Consider the following 21,322-nt stretch of genomic DNA (forward strand, 5'->3'; position numbering starts at 1 on the left):
TTGTTTTTGCTGAATATCTACTTGTTTACATTGTTTAAAATTATCAACCAATTAAATGTGACTAAAATAATTTATTAACCATTCAGTATTGTTTATCTTGCAAAACAAACAGTAGCAATATTTTGCACTGAATGTAAACAATAAAAAAATTTCCATTTTATAGAAGTGAATACAGTTTTCACAAAAAAAATACATCTACATTGGAATTTTTAGTCGGGTTAATCTGCTTCGTTAGGTTTTTTTTTAACGATCCGACTTTAACCTAAACACGGAAGGTACTAAAATGTTTTCATTTTCATTCACTTTTCAAGTTATAGTACTAACATATGATTAAAATACAACAATACGACTAAGTCCACTGATAAACATGATTGACAAACTGAGGCTTAGTTATTGTCTATTATAAAATATTATGAGAAACTATCCAATAAAACACTACAATACCAATGTGTCAAGAAATTTATTTTATTACCATTTCATTCCAAAACAATAGCAGTTTAACCCAAAACACCAAATGGATATTCACTGTGCACAGGTACATAGAAATCACCAGCAACCATGTAAGCATTTTTCGTGGCACCCATACGAACGGAGCTATAGGTGGAGCCACAGCTTTTGGCAACGGCATCTTCGTAATTTTCACATTTGATTGTGGCAAAATCGTCCTTTTCAAGAGCTTCAACGTAGTAGATGACAGAGCGACCATGGGAACAGCCACCAGTAAGATCAACTCCACAACCTGGCTGGGTCTTACCACCATTGGGATAGAAAGCACCCTTACCAATGGGTTTCAAGAAACCCAAAGTACCACCGTTGGTTTGAATCGATTCAACATAGTAGGCATCAGTGCTGGACAAACGCTTATCGGGTTTGTCGTAGCTGAACAAGGGTAGGGCAGGGTCCAAACCGATAATGGCATGAGCTTTACCAGTAGAAATGTTCTTGCCAGTGAAACCGGCAACATGAGCACCCAAGCTGTGACCGATGATTTCCAAATCTTCCAATTTCATGCCATAATTGCTAACCAAAAAATCGACCATAGCGGCAATTTTCTCACCAGCTCCAGGAACACCCATAACCGAAGTAGCGTAATCGATGGAACGAGCACGAGTCCAGTCAATGGCGATCATGTTGTATTCACCCTTGCTCAAATAGGCCTTGCGAATACCAGAGTTTACATAGTCATTGCTATTGGAATTCCAACCATGGATGGTGATTCTGGTGGGGTGTTTTGGATTGAAGGGGGAGGCATCAATAGACTTGGTGGTGGGTTCAATTTCATGGGCAGTATTAGGATTCGACTTGGTATACAAGTAGAAGTAAACACGATTGCTTAACAAGCGGCCTTCTAACTTTTGGGCTTGATCCAAATAGGCTTCGGCTTCATCAATATCGACCCATTCGAAGGATCCATCGGTTTGGGGTACATACCAACCGTTTTCACCGTTGACACGTTCCTCCTCTGGGATGACTGAGGCACAAGCTGAAATGAAGGATTATTTGGAATACGTTGGACAGAATTTTAAGAAAACAATAAAACACAGTACTTACCGGCCGCTACACAAAATGCGAGTAGTACGAAGTATTTCATGGTTAAACGAAATATTATTAGATAATTGTATGCCAGTCCCTTATATACACTGTCCTATCTCTATTTCAGTTCTATCTATTTCATTGCATCGACAGATATGAAATCTACAATTGACTTTATCGGCTTGATGGTATGCAATTTTTAGTCGCGTATTTAAAAAAAAATGCTTTGACTAGTTCTTTCTTTATCGATTTAAAAATGAATGTTTTTAAACACAAACATACTTCTTATCACCAATAAACCTGCAAATATTCCATAGCATTAATTATCATATAATGGTGTTATCCTTTTCAAACTCGCCTTATTTGTATGTACATAGAAAATTAACTAGAACCACATTATTTACACATTACAATAGTAAAGTTCCATAACTAATTACATACAAGAAAATACACATTTCGAGTACTTAAATATATGCCAAGCCATAAGTAGGTCATATATGATAAATGGACATACTTATAAATAATATTCTAAGAATGCCTACTTTTCATCCCTTCCCTGAATGAGTGATAGTTTTTTAACCAACCATTATCATTAATAATTTATTAAAATTGTGACTTATACGCTTCAATATTTAGTAAGTGTAAGGGTTGATACTTTGGATTTTCATAATTAAGAATAAATTGTAAGATACAAATGGTTATGCATTCTTATAATTGCCGTAAAAACCCGTTTGTTTCGGTTAGCATAGCTACTTCTCTCCATTCAAATTTCGATTTTTATTAATGTGCGCTTTTATGATTTTAATTTTTCTATCTTCACGAAGATATCACATTGGAGTAAATGGAGTCCACTGAGTAAATGGAGTCCGAAACTATCTCGGAAGCTGGTCAGCTGAATGAGTACTGTTAAGCACGTTCAACAGCCTGAGATTTTGAATATCAGGTAGTGGCCATTTAGTTCCTTTTGTCTCTTATAGTACAAATTTCCAAAACTACCTCCATATCTCAACACTACATGTCAATTCTGACCGCAGCAGAAATCTATATGTTTACTAAATTTGGTACCAGTATTACCTATCGTTCTTTTGTATTACTTATTTCCAAAACTAATTCCAAGTTTAATAATTCGAAGTCTATTGTTTTACCCAAATTTTACCAAATATAGTACCAATTAGTTGAAACTTTCCAATAGAAATCATATTTCCCAATTTCAGGATTCCAGCCCGACCGGTTCTCCAAATCGAAATCGTATCAAATTTGGTTCTATACATTTGGTACTATACATCCAAATCCCGTTCTTCAATAGTTCTCTTAATTCCAAGTTTTATGATTCCAGCTCTATGGGATCAAATAATTTCGAATATTATTATATTTAGTACGCATCAATACAAATTTCCATTACTACCTACAAAATACAATCCAATAGAAATCTTTTTTCATATTTTCAGAATTCCAGCTCTATTGGTTTACCCTAAACATAAATTGTACTAATCCCACACCCCAACAGTGACCCTGACTCCAAATTTCAGAATTCAAGCTCTATCGGTTTATCCACAATTCAATTTGTACTAAATTTAGTACTGCTTACTATTTTTCGTATACATGCGTACACATGTCCAAAACCACCTTCTTATACCGAGCAACATTCTCAACATTCATTCGCATTCCAAATTTCAGGTTTTTAGCACTATCCGCTCATTTGCTAGAAAAAAGTACAAAATTTAGTACTTTTTAGTTACATATAGTTCGAATTTCCAAAAAAAACCTTTAGAACATCTATCCTACATTTCATGTGTAATCCTCATTCTAAATTTTCGCCAAATACAAATGGTACCACATTTAGTACTTTTTAGCACTTTTCGTGCCGTTCTAGTATGAATTTCTAAAAAATCAGCCTGACACCGTCGCGACGCGTCGGACTAAGAGTGATCCTCACCCACCCTCACCCTTGACCTGCCAGCAAACTTGATACAATTTTATGCAAATTTTTGCTTCAAAGTTCATGAGTGGCAAGGAAGTGTAGAAACTGTCTGCTTCACCCAATTGTACACTTTGCTCAAACTTTGCCTTTTCAAACAACTATTCACAAAATACGCCTTGAAATTATTTTTAATTTATATTTTCTCTTGGAATTGAGGGATGCTCTGGCAATGTACTAGGTCAATGCGACACAATTTTAAATTTACTTGTAATATGACATTTGACCCCAATTCGATTCTCAGCCTTAATACCAAGTTCAATATATTAAATTCCCACCAATTTTTAATTAAACAATTTATTTTTCACAAAACATCATTCAGATCGATTTAACCCAAAACACCATAGGGATATTGGCTATTAACTGGTACATAAAAATCACCAGCAACCATATAGGCATTTTTATCGGCACCCATGCGAACAGAGCTATAGGTGGAACCACAGCTCTTGGCGACGGCATCTTCGTAGTTTTGACATTTCATGGTTGCGAAATCGTCCCTTTCAATGGCTTCAACATAGTAGGAAACAGCCCGACTGTGAGAACAGCTACCAGTAAGATCAATTCCACATCCGGGTTGTGTCTTACCACCATTGGGATAGAAAGCACCCTTGCCAATGGGTTTCAAGAAACCCAAAGTACCACCGTTAGTTTGAATGGATTCAACATAGTAGGCATCAGTGCTGGACAAACGCTTGCTGGGTTTATCATAACTGTACAAGGGGAGAGCAGGGTCCAAACCGATAATAGCATGAGCCTGGCCACCGACAATATTCTTGCCAGTGAAACCAGCAACATGGGCACCCAAGCTGTGGCCAATGATTTCCAAATCTTCCAATTTCATGCCATAATTTTTAACCAAGAAATTGACCAAGCTGGCAATTTTCTCGCCAACACCGGGGACAGCCAAGACGGATGAGGCGTAATCAACGGAACGGGCACGACCCCAATCAACGGTAATGAGATTGTAGTCACCCTTGCTCAAAAAGGCTTTGCGAATACCGGAGTTGACATAATCATCCTTGCTGGAAGTCCAACCGTGAATTGTGATTCTGGTGGGGTTCTTGGCATTGAATGGAGAAGCATCGATGGATTTGGTAGTTGCGGTAATTTCGTGACCAGTGCTTGGATTGGACTTGGTGTACAGATAATAGTTAACAGGATTTGTGGACAAACGACCCTCGAACTGTTGAGCATGACTTAAGTAAGATTCGGCATCATCGAGGTCCACCCATTCCAAAGATCCATCGGCCTGGGGAACATACCAACCGTTTTCACCGTTGACACGATCCTCCTCAGGGATAACTGAGGCACAAGCTAGTGTAAAGTAACATTTATTCTAGACAGTTCTGTTGAGTGAAATGAGTTTTATAATTTCTCTTACCAGCAGCAACACAAAAAGCGAATACAACGAAATATTTCATGTTTAAACGAAATAATATCGCACAGATGGGCATTCTTTCCTTTTATACTTTACGCTTTTAACCCTATCAGAAAGTGATTATCAGTGCAGCAGATAACTAAATCATTTAGTTTTTTTATCACATTCTTTGTAGTCACTTGGACTTTGGAAATTTGCATGGGTTAATCAATTGCAGGTGTGGAACTGGATTGTTCTAGGTTTTGTTGGGAAAGATGTAGCAGTTTTTATGGTTGTCATGGTAAAGCAAATCTTCGGAACAAAAAAGCTGATATCATTCTAAGTATCTTAACAATTATCTAAAAAAGGATCACTATTTAAAAGAATATCTGAATATTAATTCACTGTGTATAATATAAATTAGCATGCCAAAAGAAACCTATAAAAATATCCATAGATCACCAAGTTCAGCCAGCGACTTTTTAATCTTGACCTTGTTCTTATAGAATTCTAAGCTCAGAAACTTTTCAACCAATATATTGTCATAGTTTGTGATCGGTATTTGAACACTATTACTCAGTATTGTCAGTAGGAACCTTATTTGGACCACTCACTTTTGGACCACTCATGTGGAGAACATTGTGGCTGCATATTTTGTGTTGTATATGTATACCCTCAGCCTTATGGCTAATGAGGATATATACAGGGCAAAAATTTACCTTATCCAAATATTGCTTTAGATCCCTTTATTCTTTGGACCAAATCCACATTTCAGACAATTTGGATTTTATTTACAAATGCCTATCCGTAGACGGCGTACGATAACTCTCAAATGGACATCGTAATATTTCTTCCAAACGTAGTTTAAGTTCGAAGATAATATCGTCCCACTACTTCTGGCACCACCACGCACAATGGCCAACATTTTGCTAAACATTATTTTTATAATACCATGCAAACGGACGATCCATTACCAAGTCTAGATCAAGCTTGAAAATAGGACCCATTTCAAACTTGATCTAGACTACCATCCTAAATATTTTGTGGCTCTGTATATTACAATGCTACTTATGTATATTTTGGGAATATGTGTTATTGATTGGCATCTGCGATTGATCGTTCGGAGGAGTATTGAACCTGGCTTTAGGAAAAACTTCAAATACTCATGTCAACCTTTTAACTTCGATTTCATACAATTTGAAAGAGTTATATATTTATGTCGGGTCCTAATACTTTGGATATGATAGGGTTTATAATGATATCCATCATATAATATATTGTAAATAAACCAGTCAGCGGGACAGTATAGTCGGACGGGGCCGACCATATGATACCCAGAAAATCTATCTTTATGCGGTTCTATATTCTGAGCCTGGCAATATTCACACGATCTTGACCGATTATAGGTCAACATCTCCACTTTCTAACCCTGGTAGATTTTTCAAATCTAGTTTTCCCGAGGTGAATATTTACGCTATAAATATAAATTTGGTCACTTTTGACCCTCGGAATATTAAGAGATCATCATCTAAGCCGCCGTTCTAAGTATTTGGTCAGATTCTGGTCACCACATAAAAATAGCTTCTAGTGCAACTATAAAATCAGGCAAAAATTAAAGTTTTCGGCTCATTGTTTAAATATCATCTCATCTCAACATCAAAGGAACTTGTAGGCATCATCCTTGACCATAACCGGAACTTAAAGTAAAATTTCAAAGCGATCAGCGCCCTCTTGTGGGACAATAGTAAAACTAAAACAGTATCATAACACATAACCACCTTTAAATATTTACGTATAACTCCCACATCGGAGTCCATACAACAATATAATTGGTATCAATTTAAAGGCCAAACACTCCTTCTCGGGTCTATGTCCTTTAGAAGAATATATAAGCCACAGAATACAAGTTTTGTCAGTATTCGCACAAAAGTCTGCGTCCAGTTGACCAGCTAAATATTTACCGATCTACATCATAGCAGTCATGCTTTTTCTTTGGCCAGATTCCCTTCCTGGCCTAATTGTGGCCTCTAGAACGACCAAAAAACAGACAAAACTAAAGTTTTTGGTAAATTAATATTAACGGATCATTACCAAAAATAATATGGGTTTTCTTTGACCAGAACCCATCTTACATGCAAAATTTCGAGACGATTGATCCATAACTGTGGCCCGTTTACAAATCATAATTAACAGACGGACGGCGGGACACTCATATCTAGATCGACTCAGCTAGTCGGGATATATTTAGAGGTGGATCCAGGACCAATATTTCGTAGCGTTACAAATTCATTAAAAATTCTGCTTTTATCGATTATGTTTTGGAGAATCTATTTAGTTTCCCAACAAGAGAACGGGTAGATCTGTTATGTGGGGATTTTATAATGTTGCAAGCCCGATTTTGCATACGCCAATGAAGTATAACATTCAGAGGCGATAATGTCGAATGGTCTGTTGAAGTAAGTGGTATGAGTTAAAAGAAATCATGGATTAAGCCATTCATCACAACTGGTACATTTATGACAAAGTCCAGAAAATAATTAAAATTGTCTACCTATTGAGCAAAACCCGACCTTTAGAAACTTTTCAATGATTCTCTGCGTTGAGCATCGATTTATGAATCAATTTAGAGTTGACTTATTTTGAAGTGGCAAGAGCCTTGGAAAAATATATAAAAAAACATTACGTCATTTTATTAATTCCAATATAAAATCCTTTAAAAATTTGCGAAAAAGTAGAGTAACTTCGGGTAATGTGGACCACCATTTTCTTTTTTTGATATTGTGGGCGTAACAACGGTAAAAAATGAAAACAAATTGTTTTCACAACATAGTAGATTTGTTGGCTAAATATATTCCAGGTCGATTATTATATATATTTGTCTATAAAAATGTTAGTGCATTGTATTTCAAAAAACTCTAAACTGCGAATAAAAATAACTTGGCGTGTAATGTGGACCAGTATGTGTGGGTAATGAGGATCAGTAAGTTAAAGGTAGATTGTGGATTGGTTGTGATAAATTTTAATTTATTGCACTCTTGGGTAACAATGAATGCAAAAATATATAAGTTAATGTTTTGGAATAGCCCCCATATAAGGGTACCGCCCCATTTGCGGTATTTTGAAGGTCCTTGCTTCATTATCCAACCGAAGCACCTCTAATTCCGCATATCGAGTTTTCAGAGGATAGAATACCTCCTCGCATATAAAATGCGCCTATTTTTCGAACTCGTCCTCATGAAAAGGTCCCACTTTTTTATAGTGGTCCACATTACACGACATTGAATATTTTTGTTTAAAAATAATTATCGGCTTCGAAAATTAATAAAAATTAAAAATCACCGATTGTAATTACAGCTAAAACGTATATTTTTGTTAAAGAAAACAAGAAAACCACATAACTTATTTATATTCGATAAAAACATAGTGTTCGACTATTTTGCAAAAACGTTCGACTATTGTGCTAAAAAATTTTCAAAACACACTTTTACAATTTTCTACTACTAAATTTTCAATATTGCAATTATTTATTAAAAACCAAGTTTGATGTTTGTTTTCACTAATTATGAAAACATTTATCAAGGCGGCATTGACATATTTCAAGCATTTTCTTAGATCTGGGGGGTGGACCACATTAGACGCCTGGTCCACATTACCCGAAGTTACTCTAGTTGTAATTTAATCTGAATCATTTTTTTAAATAAACATTCTAGAAAATATTTCTAGTTGTTGAGTACTACTAAACAAGAAAACATATGTTATTTTAAGATATTGACTTAAGATTAGTTTTTCATTCGCTCAAAATAGATTCAGCTAGCTAATCAGCTTTGTTTAAGTGGCAATTGAACAATAATATTTAACACTGTCACTGCTTCTGTTTTCATTTAGGCATTATCTATTATTATCTATTCTTTGTGTGACAAGAACATTTGATTTTCTAATTTATACACAACAATTTGAAGTGTTCAGATTATCGATAATTTCTTTTGACATATTATTGTTGTTTATTGGCAATTCGAAGATAACCACACACGAACTTTTTACGCCATATTATTTACTTTTATTCCATGTTTTGGAGAGTTGTTGTAAGGCCTTAGTTTTTCACTTCAGCGAAAAAACGTAAGGAAGATAACATGAGAAAGCCTCTACAAATGTTCTTGTACCATTGATGATAATTGTGTATTATGTATGCGTATATATTAAGAAGGATGACATTTTTTTAGATTTGGTTAAAATTTAGTTAATTTATACACGATTATAAATTTATCACTAATGAGAACGCATTTGTGGTTGGCGCAAGTATTATTTATGAAGTCCATAGAAATGAGCCGTGTAGACATAAGGGAGCAATAATTCCTTTAGGAATTACTCGTTTTGGCATGAGTTCCCCTTACATTGTCCGCCTAAATAATATTTACGGACCTATATATATATATATATGTATCTGAAAAGCTGTGTACTACCGTTCACAGAACAAATATTATCAATAGCCCTGGAACAAATTTATTCGATATGATACATATAACATTCTTATTTAATATCGGACATCCTATTTTGGGAGCAGCCAAAATCGTATATAACAACTTCCAAGGTCCGCGCTTTTGGATTCCGCCGTTTGTTTCCTGTATAAAACGGCTTCATTATTAACGATTAGGAAAATATAAATGTCCGTAATATTTACCCTCTCAGAGAAAATATTTTTTGAAGTCCAAAAAATACTTTTTAACAAATCCAAGTCTTTTTTTTTAATAATTTTTTTAATGTCCACTTTCGTATGGTAATGAAAAATTATTAAAAAAAATCACTCTCTTTGTGTTCTTTGAACAATGTATTAAAAAAATGCGCTTCCGATGGCTTTAAATAACATTTATTTTGAAAACCTTGATGGGTCTTGCAAAAGTATTCTTAGAAAAAATATTCATTTGAAGAAGTAATTTTTCAAATATTATATGATTGTTCTTAAAAATGTAATTTCGTCCACTGCCTCTGTTAGCGCTTGAGATTTCTTATACCGTCCATCATAAGGTGGAGTGTATATTAAATTCGTGTTTCCTTGAAATATTCACCGAAGACCCTATGTATATATATTTTTGATCAAAATAAAATTTTATGTTGATTTATGTTTTCCCTCTTTTCTGTTTTCCGTCTGTTGAAGTCACGATAGAGATCGTATGGGCGAACTCGCGGCACATATCAACTCACTATTTAAACGGATGATGAAAATAGCTACCCTAGGTGACACCACGGGGAGGTCAGTGTCCACAATTGAGATGAAAGAGGAACAAGATAAGCCCGGGCTTCGCCTCGTTAAAGCCAATCAGAGCCGTTGCTTGGTATCTATCATCCCCTACGCCACCCCCTATTCATTTTACATATTTTGAATGCCATCCTCATGGAGGAGTGTGTAAAATGTTCGGTCATGCTGAACTTCGTTTTATGTTGTTTAACATAAAAAAAATTTGCGAAGAATTTCAGAATCTCAGTGTTTGCTGGCTGTATATAAGGTTTTCAGAAATCCAAACTATTGCTGGACCTTTAAAATTATATAAAAACCATGTCTAGTATTAGTAAACAAAATAGATTAAAAAATATAATACGCTTCTGATGATATTTTTTAGATCCTCACTTAAAAAATATTTCCTAAAAAATTTACGCTCTAAAGACCAATAAAAATATTAAAAATTAAATCACTTTCTTAACATGTTTAAAAATGATAAAAATCCAAATTTTTAAAAACTAATAAATATATTAAAAAAAGTAGAAACTTAAGAAGATCCTTATAAATAGTTTTTAAAAATCTACGCTGTTGAAGATCCTTACAGAAAACATATTTGTTTATATCAGTTTTTGATGAAATTTAGGCATTATTTATAACCTCGATTTGTACTCTTAAACAAATTCACGCTATTTAATACTAAAATCTATTCATTTAACAATTGACGCATCTGAAGACCCCTCACACATTTTTACTGCAGTGTATACCCTGCAGCAAGAATGTGCCTCATCGAAATATTCCTTTGGACCAGATCTGTTTCAAAAAATTTTGAGTCGATTTACAAATGTCCGTCCCTCTATCTGTCAGGGTGGATGCGATTTTTTCGGTCATTTCTCTTAGCACCTCCTTCATAAAGATTTAATATTTTAAAAATGTCATAGAAAGCGAACAAAAAATTACAATTTTATGCAACTGTCATAATATTTTTACAAAGGCTGGATAAAGTTTAAAAGTGAGACCCTTCGGCCCACTCCAGTTGGTACCTGCCCTACAAATTCTCAAAATGCTAAATATGTATAAATCCAATATTAATTATTTTTGATTTGATTTTAACACATCGTAATATTTTTACAAAACCCAGAACCAGTACGTTCGATCTCCTGCTGGTAACTCCCTCACAAAGGGTAAACATTTTGAAACGGTGTATGTTTTATTTGAAGCGAATCGGAACTCAATTTAAACCATTGATGGCATATGGCGTCTATAAGACAGACGGTTTCTTCTTTTATAAAACATCTACCTTATATTAAAAGAATAGTAAATGCTATGTGATCTAAATATGACAGATCTTAATATCGATACGAAACATAATATGTACCATCATCTCTGATGCCTTCCAAGTCCATATATTCCTCTATATGTATGCCTGAATGCAACATAATGTACTTCTAAATTACAGAAGAAAACTAATTATTTTAGCTTGCATATGCCATTCTTTGTAGCTGTTTACTGCCTCAGCTTTGCAAGTTAAACAAATGAAAGGAAAAATTTTAATAATTTATTAATGTGACACTTTATCAGCTTAATAGAAGACCCCAAATGTTTCGAACTTTCGTAGTCTATATCTATAACTTATATCAGACAATGATTTTTTTGAAAATTCCATTGTTTTGATTTTGAGTGAATAAATATAAAATCGCACATATAATCTATGACACGAGCAGCACAGTGTTACAAAATCTATAGTCAGCTGGTGAAAATAGTAAGAGGTCAAATATATGGGAAACGTTATAGTTATAGATCAACATATATGATTCTATATCAAAACTGTAAATTTCACCCTATTGCAACATGGATTTTAAATCAATTTTCTGAAATATATACTGCAAAAGGGACTAGTTGATACATTTTGTTTACTGAATGCTCTGAGCCGATATACAGCTATGGAACGCCACACTGTGCACCGTTGGGTGTCTTGGTGCCTTATCAATACCATCAGGTTGACGTGATACTACATAATCTAAATGCACAATCAAAAACTCCTTGACAAAACATATTAACTGTGCACCAAAGAATGGAAAATCCGTATAAATAGCCATTGTGCGTGTCCAAGAACATGACATTCAGCAAAATGAAATTCTTGTGGATTCTCGCCCTTTTCTGTTTGAGCGGTAAGAAGAAAATCTGAAAACTATACAAAACATAGACCGTTGTTTGAAAATTTTAATACTTTATATTTGCAATTTTTTAGTCTCTGCCAATCAACCTTTCGACGACAACGAAGGACAAATTCACGGTGAAAATGGTTGGTATGTGCCACGAATTGATGGCACCTTTGATTGGGTGTCCAAGGAAGAGGCTGAGAACTACTTAGAAGCTATGGAAAATATTGAAACTTATGGTCTAACAACAGTCCCCGTTAAGTACTACGTCTACACCAGAGCTAATCCCACCAAAGGCACACAAATTGTTGCCACCCTCAAATCGATTAATGCCTCCAATTTTGATGCCTCAAAACCCACATACTTCGTTATCCATGGCTGGACTCAAAGTTATACTTCCGGCATGAACAAGGAAATCCGTACCGCTGCCTTAAGAAGATTCGACTGTAATGTAATTGTTGTGGATTGGGCCCGTGCTCGTTCGGTTGACTATGCCACCTCGGTAATTGCTGTACCCAAGGTTGGCAAAAAGGTTGCCGAAATGATCGATTTCTTGAACAAAAACTACAATATGCCTTTCGAGACTTTGACCGTGGCCGGTCATAGTTTGGGTGCCCATGTTGCCGGTTATGCTGGCAAAAATGTTCAGAATGGCAAAATCCACACAATCATTGGTATGGACCCTGCCCTACCCCTGTTCAGCTATGACAAGCCCAAGAAGCGTTTGTCTGCAACCGATGGCGTCTATGTGGAATCTATTCAAACCAATGGTGGTACTTTGGGTTTCCTTAAACCGATCGGAGCTGGTGCCTTCTATCCAAATGGCGGCAAGGAACAACCTGGTTGTGTATTGGATGTTACTGGAGCCTGTTCTCACGGTCGTTCAACCGAATATTATGCTGAAGCATTGGAATTAGACGATTTCGGTGCTATTGAATGCCCTGACTATAAGCAAGCCGTGGCTGATAGCTGTGGTGCCAAGTTCTCCTCGGTCCGTATGGGAGCAGTTTATGATATCTACGATGTAGATGGTATTTTCTATGTTCCTGTATATAAAACCGCCCCCTATGGTGTATTAAATGAATAAAAGGAATGTAAAACATAGGTTTTAAGATATTTATTAGTATTTCTTATTATTTTGTAGGGTAATAATTACCTAATAATAGTTACTAATGTAGTGTGTAATTAGCTATTTAGCCCTTGTTAGGGTTTGTTACCAAGAAATTATTTGTAAAACTTGTCCTTAAGGAAATTAAGGGGGTTGCCTATGCAACCTGAAGATACTTCTGTCTGCTCTGTTAAATGCACGAAAATGCCTGTCGCAAAAATGTTTCCGCCTTGCCTCAAACCTAAAATGGAAAATACTGAATTTTACTGAATTTTTGGAGGATTCGTAAAATGTTTACCAATATTGATTGTCTTTGGTAGGAAGACCTACACAACTACTACGAAAAGCCTGGGCAATATTTCGTGATATTTGCACCCTTTTTACCGATTATAGATCAACAACTCCTCTTTCTAAGTCTTGCATATTTTCCAAAATGTTTTTTCTTGAAGTGAATTTTTACGTCATACAATAAAAAATTGGTCACTTTAGGTTTTGGTTGATTTGACACTCGGAAAATTGACCGATCATCATCTAAACAACCGCTCTAAGTATTTGGTCAGATCCCCTTCACCTTGTAAAATATGTGATGTTCTGTATATAATAATTGCCTCTAGAGTTTTCGGTTCATTGTACGCCCTGAATGAAATCTCAACTTCACCGAAATTTATAAGCATCGTCTTTGACCATAATCGGACCTTCAAGTACAATTTCAAAGCGATCAGCGCGAGATTTCCGTCCTCTAATGGAGTAATAGTAATAATATGCACATAGTCACCTTTAATTAATTACGTATAACTCCCGCATCGGAGTACATACAGCCATATAATTGGTATCAATTTGAAGGTCAACAACTCATCTTGGACATACTATCAACATCTCGAGTATATGTCCTTCAGGAGCAAGTATATACGCCCCAGAATAAAAAAATTGTAATTTTTCACACAAAAGTCAGGGTCAATTTGACCCGCTAAATATTGACCGATCTTTATCAAAACTGCGGCCTCTGGAGCGACCAAAAACCGACAAAAATTTAGTATTTGGTCCATTTCATCCCCTAAATATTAACCGATCTTTATCAAAAACAATAGGGGTCTTCATTGGTCAGAACCCATCCTACATGCAAAATTTCGTGAAGATTGGTCCATAACTGTGGCCTGTATCGTGTTTACAAATTATAATGGACAGACGGACGGACGTACGGACGGACACACATTTCTAGATCGACTCAGGTAGTCGAGATATGACGATCGGTATACTTAAAGGTGGGTCTAGGACCAATATTTCGCGGCGTTACAAACTTTTGGGGCTGCGCAAAGCTATAATACCCTGACAACATAGTTGTGTAGGGTATAAATATCACCGCGATGTGTCAAAGAACTTTCATAATATATCTTCACAGATGATGAACTATCTATCAGTATGAGCCCGAAACAAACTTGCAATCGACTATGTGGGTCTTTGATGGCGAGTCAAATCCTATGAAAGTTGTTCGTGGAAGAAATATACATAATTGGTTGCCCTATCTGAGTGGTACAATTATAAGTAGTATACCACAAAGTGTTTGCTGAAGTCTCTGAAATAGTATGAACAACAAACAGGAGGCAATACGAGCTCTCACACATCGGCTCAAACATTGCCTATGTGTGGCTGTATCGTCGTGGCTTGTCACCAGAAAAAATCGTATTCAACGATTATCAGAAAATTGGTTGGGTACATGAAAAGGTCTAAATAAGGTGACCATACGTCTTCTACTTTATCTGGCTCTCATTTATAAAATTAAAATGAAGTATCTGCCATCTATTTCTAAAATATGTCATCTTAAACATAATCAAGTACGCTATGCCAAATATACATATATACAGAGACTTTAGTACACCATTTACGTAAAATCGGAAGAAAGTATATAAAGGAGCTATATCTAAATCTGAACTGATTTTCACGACACTTAACACACATCATTCTGGGCTTAATTCAATACACTGTGCCAAATTTCGTGCAAATCGAAAGATATATAGGGACTTTGGTGTACCATTTACATTAAATCGGACGAAAATATATACTCGTATGGGAGCTATATCTAAATCTAATACGTGTGTCTATCTCGTTTCCTTTTGCCTGTTACAACCATGTCATCATTAGGACCGAAATAAATATAGCCCTCGCTTTAATCTTGAAATGATATATTTCAAAATTTACGCACTGAATTTTAAAATGTTAGCCTTACAGTAAAATTATGTATAACTCCGTTTTAGTATGCACCATTTTTAACTTTGTATATGCAACTTAACTAGTTTCTCCTGCAAACGGCTGTAACATATAGAATACATGACTTTAATTGTCAAGGTTCTTCTTTCGTTTTGCATTTAGGCTAATTCGGTTAATTTGAATTTCGTTTGATATTCGCTTATTGTATGCAAATCCAAAACCAATGTAAACAAAGTACTATAAAAACTCAGCGAATAAACTCAAGTGTATTGTAGTCAAATATGATAGCCTTTGGATTACTTGCAGTTGGCATTTTAACCGGTAAGAATAAGAATTTGTAACCCAAAATAGGACAAAAATAAAAGTCATTGTCTCTTAGTTTCAGCCAATCAGCCATTTGACAACAACGAATCACAAGTTCATGGTGAAAATGGTTGGTATATTCCCCACGGGGATGGCGTATTTTACTGGATGGATAATAATATAACCGAAAGGAATATCGACTTTACGAATATAACAGAGGATATTGAAATGCTTACTTCACCTATAACATTTCACTTGTACACTCGGATAAATCCCACTTTTGGCAACATCATATCATCCAATGTGGATTCAATAGAGAATTCCAATTTTAATGGAAATAAACCCACTTACATAATTATACACGGTTGGACCCAAAGTTATCAAACAAATACACTTCGGAGTGTGGCTTTATCCGCCCTGAGAACGTTTGATTGTAATGTCATTATGGTTGATTGGCCTCGGGCCCGTTCGTGGGATTATGCCTCATCAGTTGCTGCAGTACCTATAGCGGGCAGACAAATTGCCAAAATGATTGATTTTCTTAAGACTAACTTCCAGATGTCATTACGAGATTTGGTAGTCACCGGTCATAGCTTAGGTGCCCATGTTGCTGGTTTCGCCGGCAAGAATATTCAGAATGGCAAACTATCAAAAATTATTGCCATGGATGCTGCACTGCCGCTTTACAGTTATGACATACCACAAACCCGTTTGTCATCTACGGATGCCGAATATGTCCAAGTTATTCATACCGATGCGGGTTTGTTGGGATTCGAAAGACCCATTGGTCATGGTGATTTCTATCCAAATGGTGGAAATAATCAACCCGGTTGCAACAATGAAATTCAAGGGTTTTGTTCCCACGACCATTCGGTAATTTATTATGCCGAAGCTTTACAATTTGATAATTTCGGTAGTATAGCGTGTGGAAATTATCAGGAAGCTGTGAGTAAACATTGTGGCGATGATTTGTCGGCGATTCGAATGGGCGCTGTTTTACCCGGCGAAGAGGCTAGTGGAGTGTATTATGTTCCGCTTCGAAATAATTCACCATATGGCATACTCGATTCAACAGATGCGGCTTATAAACAATGTAACTGTTCAGAGGTGGTGTGAAACTTTAAAATATTATTAGTAATGTTTTTATTTTTTATTTGTAGTACGTATTTATATTTTTATGAAAATTCAAATATATTGGCAATCCATAGTCAGGTTAATGTTATCTATAATCTCCCATATGATTTTTGCAAAAACCTTGAATGGTAGTGAAGAAGTTCCTCGGATGCACATTTCAGTATACAGTAGAGTGCAAATTAATAGCACTTCAAAACTACTTATTAATATTTGCTTTATATATATATATATTAAATTTTAGTAGATGATTTATTTCTACAAAATTTTTGAAATCACCATTTTGTGGCATTGTTATTTATGAAAATAGTGTGTCAGATTTTAATTTGTATTTGTTTTGTTTTCGGCCGCGAACAAAACTAAAATTTCAAAAACTTTTTGAAAACATCAAAAGTGTTTAGTAAGTGTCCGCAGAAGCTTATGTGGTACTTTCTGAAAAAGATATAAACAGTACCCATTAAAATAAATAATTATCAATCTATCAATCAATTTCATTGCCACGTCCAATACAAATTTCGAAAATCAGGTTGATTATATTTATGATTTTTGTTGTAAAAAATTATATTTTTAAATATTTTTATAATAATACACATCGTAGTTAACCATTTTTTAATAATATTGTCTTACAAATTTAAAAAGTTTTATCACGAAATACTCGAAATGGAATGAAATATTGCAGAAACATCTATAAAAATACAAAAACTTTCTAAATAACTTGAAATTTAGTAACATTTGATACTTTTTACACACGATCCTTTTGAAAAAGATATAAACAGTACCCATTAAAATAAATAATTATCAATCTATCAATCAATTTCATTGCCACGTCCAATACAAATTTCGAAAATCAGGTTGATTATATTTATGATTTTTGTTGAATTATATTATGAATTTCCAAAGACCCCAGGTTCTTCAGCTCTATGCATTCAATAGACTTCGTAATCTTAAAATACGAACTTTCACTTGATTTAGTAACATTTGATACTTTTTACACACGATCCTTTTACAGAAGCCACTAGCCCTATTCGTCCCTTTACTCATAAGGGACACAGAATGCCAAATTATAGCCATTTCAGTTGGAACGTAAGCCATGAACCCCGTACTCTTAATACAAGGGATATTCTATGAAGAGGATTTCTATTATTTTAAAACCCGAACTATCTTTTTATAGTCATATTTAAAAATGAAATATGACTTGAACTATCATATTACCTTAATGGGATAGGAAAAAAATGTATAAACATGGACCTATAAGCATAAAGTCGGTTTTGATTGTCAAATCTGAGTTTTAATGGTTAACCCATTCATGGTCAACTCTTCGATAAAAAAACCAGTGGGATTGTAAGAAAACCAGTATATTGTATTGTGTCAATTGACATGAAATTGAACATACTTAAATATGCGACCTTTATCTCTAAGTAAACCGATTTAGATCAATACCAACACATGCCATTCTGCAACCTATTCTAATTTTTGTAAATAGATTTAAAGTAAAATTTACACACGCTATTTGGTATGTTTCACTGTTTCAAATGTAATTCATATCAATCAGGCACCCATTGATTATTTGGTGTACAATAAGCATGAATAGGTCGAAATTATGTATGGAAGTTATGTTATATCTAAATCTGAACCGATTTCAAGGAAACTTGCCAGAGATTAATTTATACTAATTTTAGTACGTTGTGTCAATCGGTCTTGCTATGGGTTTTTAGTGCAACATTTACTTAAAATCGGACGAAAGTATATATAGGAGCTATATGTAGATCTGAACCGATTTCAAGAAAACTTGACACACGAAAGGTTATAGTAACTTCAGTACATTGTACAAAATTGTGTGCCGGTCAGCCAAACTTTGAGTCTTTAGTGTACAATTTACATTAAATCGGACGAAAATATATATGGCAGCTATATCTAAATCTGACCCGATTTTTTGGAAACTTGACACACACTATTCCATGTGTCTATTTCGTTTCCTTTTGCCTGTTACAAACATATGCACAAAGACATAATACCCTGTACCACAGAGTGGTGAAGGATATAAATATAATTATCGGCTATATATTTCATCTTCCACAAACTGTCACAATTTTGAAATTTTAAATTTAATAAAACATGCACATTCTCGACACTACCAATGAGACCTCCGCACACTATATGCTGATGATATATATCGGCCGACAACACCCACTGACACTTTTTTATTTGTTTGACGAAATTGTTCAAGAAATTCTAAAGAATGTCTCTATCTCACGGCAAGACGTTGTTAATTTCGGCCGAACCATAACATGGCCACCTAAAATCTATCTAACTTGTATATTCTTATGCTAGAACAAACGAAATACCAGTGAAGGAATTATAATGAAGGGTACTGTTATAAAAGACATACCCTGAAACTTGGATCAATATTAATAATTTTTGGTAGAAGAATTTTCTACCTAATAAAAGAATACAATATAATAGTCATTTTGGCAGAAAGTTTGCTAATTTTCGTTGTACCAAATTACAGCCAATTCAGCTGAAAAACGTGCCCAAAGTACTGAGTATTGACAGACGAACACTGCTAAATTGACAAATATATATTTTATAAGGTTTCCGAACTACTCTGCTAAATTTAAGAATATAAAATGAATACATTTTTCGCAAAAGTAGCTTAATGTCCAAGTAGTTCCTTATACAAAATTTTATTGATTGCATATAGCATTCAATACTGCGAGTATTCTGATTTATGCCAATTAGTTGCATTTTCAATTTGATTATAATATTGTTATTTGTATGTGTGCATGTGGTTCGGTATAAATTCCTATTCAATTAAAATTTATCATTAGTTACACTTAAATAAGAAATAGTATAGTATAAGCCTCTTCGAATTCATTGCAGTTTGGATTCTAAAATATTTTTTTTTTTTCAACCAATATTAAATTTTTATGATTTGGCCTAACAATCAGTATTGAAATTCGTTCGAGTTCGAAAAACGCATATTTTTATCTTACAGCAAATCTGATGACTTGCATATTTATGTATGGTTTATGGTGACACTGTCTCGTATTAACAACAAATTCTTTGAACAGAAAATTTCTTTCAATTTTCCGGACAGCAACTAATATAATCGGATTGCGGTATCAATGAATGTTATATCGATCCCATGAACTTGTGATAATTTGATAAGAATATGAGGGTAAATGTATTATAACTGACCTTGGACAAGCCGGACTATATCAATCATAGACATGTAAACGTGTACGAGAAGGTACAATAACAATATAATCCAATTGTTATTGCCACCACATAAAAAAGACATGTAGAAAATATCGTATAGACTTAATACAAATCACAATTCCTTTATGTTGTTGTCGTTTTAATGAAGTGACATGGTGTTAAAGAAGAAGATAAGATTTACCAATAAATCGACAATAAAATCACATACCAAAGAAAATAACTTTAGTTTGCTATCGGTTACATCGCTTGCACTGCAATTATAAAATAGTTTGTTGGAATTTTATTTCAGAGTAAATAACTACCGTATGTTTCCGATAGATTTAGATGTTGTTGTTTTCCGTGTCACTAATCCAAATTGACGATAGCATCGATAAGACTTTATGTCGCCACGGAAGTCGTGTCATTAGTAAGTTAGACAAAAACATATCTGATTATGTTTGTGTAGTAGTAGTAGTTATTTATAGTATCTCTAAGTAATTTATTAATTCTTTGATGAAGTTCTGTGTCAAGGGCAGGAAAATCTACAGATTTGGAAGTATACATCTTTAAAATAAAACTTAGAAACTACTCTATATTATATATACATACATTTCGGATAACACTTTAAATATAATATTAGTGGAGTATTATAAGCCGTTCTAAGTAGTTGGTCAGATTCCCTTCACCGTGTAAAATATGTTATGTTCTGCATATAATAATGGTCACTAGTGCGACTAGAAAATCTTGAAAAATAAAGTTTTAAGTTTATTGCACTCCATAAATATCATCTGAAGATCACCAAAAATTGTAGCCGTTGTCCATGACCATAACAGGAAGTTCATGTGAAATGTCAAAGCGATCAGCGCGACATTTCCGACCTTTAGTGGGGTAATAGTAAAACTAAACAATATCATATAGCCACCTTTAAATATTTACGTATAAGTTCCACATCCGAGTGCATGCAACAATATAATTGGTCCATGTCCTTCAGGAGTAAATATATACGTCCCAGAATTTATGGCAATAAAATCTTTACAAAACGAGCATTCGCCAAACTAATGTTCGCACGCACATAACAATCGAGTGAGAACGCACAGAAACGATCGTTCGTGGCGTTGGTGATTGAAATTCTTTC

General features: G+C 34.6%; 4 protein-coding genes across 4 annotated transcripts; 2 read left to right on the top strand and 2 right to left on the bottom strand.

The window, feature by feature from the left end:
* Nucleotides 1-497: 497 nt before the first annotated feature.
* LOC133321764 (phospholipase A1-like) lies at nucleotides 498-1,591 on the bottom strand. The gene is made up of 2 exons (XM_061530841.1): nucleotides 1,552-1,591; nucleotides 498-1,483 (listed from the first exon to the last, which is right to left on the bottom strand). Exons 1-2 carry the CDS (start codon nucleotides 1,589-1,591, stop codon nucleotides 498-500), a joined length of 1,026 nt encoding a protein of 341 aa, XP_061386825.1.
* A 2,248-nt stretch (nucleotides 1,592-3,839) lies between these two features.
* LOC133321765 (phospholipase A1-like) lies at nucleotides 3,840-4,970 on the bottom strand. Its single transcript, XM_061530842.1, has 2 exons — nucleotides 4,893-4,970; nucleotides 3,840-4,825 (listed from the first exon to the last, which is right to left on the bottom strand). Exons 1-2 carry the CDS (start codon nucleotides 4,963-4,965, stop codon nucleotides 3,840-3,842), a joined length of 1,059 nt encoding a protein of 352 aa, XP_061386826.1. The 5' UTR covers nucleotides 4,966-4,970.
* Nucleotides 4,971-12,203: 7,233 nt separating this feature from the next.
* On the top strand, nucleotides 12,204-13,329 carry LOC133321767 (phospholipase A1-like). The gene is made up of 2 exons (XM_061530843.1): nucleotides 12,204-12,251; nucleotides 12,332-13,329. The coding sequence occupies exons 1-2, from the start codon at nucleotides 12,212-12,214 to the stop codon at nucleotides 13,327-13,329; spliced, it is 1,038 nt and encodes a 345-aa protein (XP_061386827.1). The 5' UTR covers nucleotides 12,204-12,211.
* Nucleotides 13,330-15,836: 2,507 nt separating this feature from the next.
* Nucleotides 15,837-16,974, top strand: LOC133321768 (phospholipase A1-like). Its single transcript, XM_061530844.1, has 2 exons — nucleotides 15,837-15,876; nucleotides 15,941-16,974. The coding sequence occupies exons 1-2, from the start codon at nucleotides 15,837-15,839 to the stop codon at nucleotides 16,972-16,974; spliced, it is 1,074 nt and encodes a 357-aa protein (XP_061386828.1).
* Nucleotides 16,975-21,322: the final 4,348 nt, after the last annotated feature.

The sequence above is a fragment of the Musca vetustissima genome, unplaced genomic scaffold, assembly GCF_032173495.1.
Source record: "Musca vetustissima isolate MV318-11 ecotype Yass unplaced genomic scaffold, APGP_CSIRO_Mvet_v1 utg489, whole genome shotgun sequence".
Lineage (NCBI taxonomy): Eukaryota > Metazoa > Arthropoda > Insecta > Diptera > Muscidae > Musca > Musca vetustissima.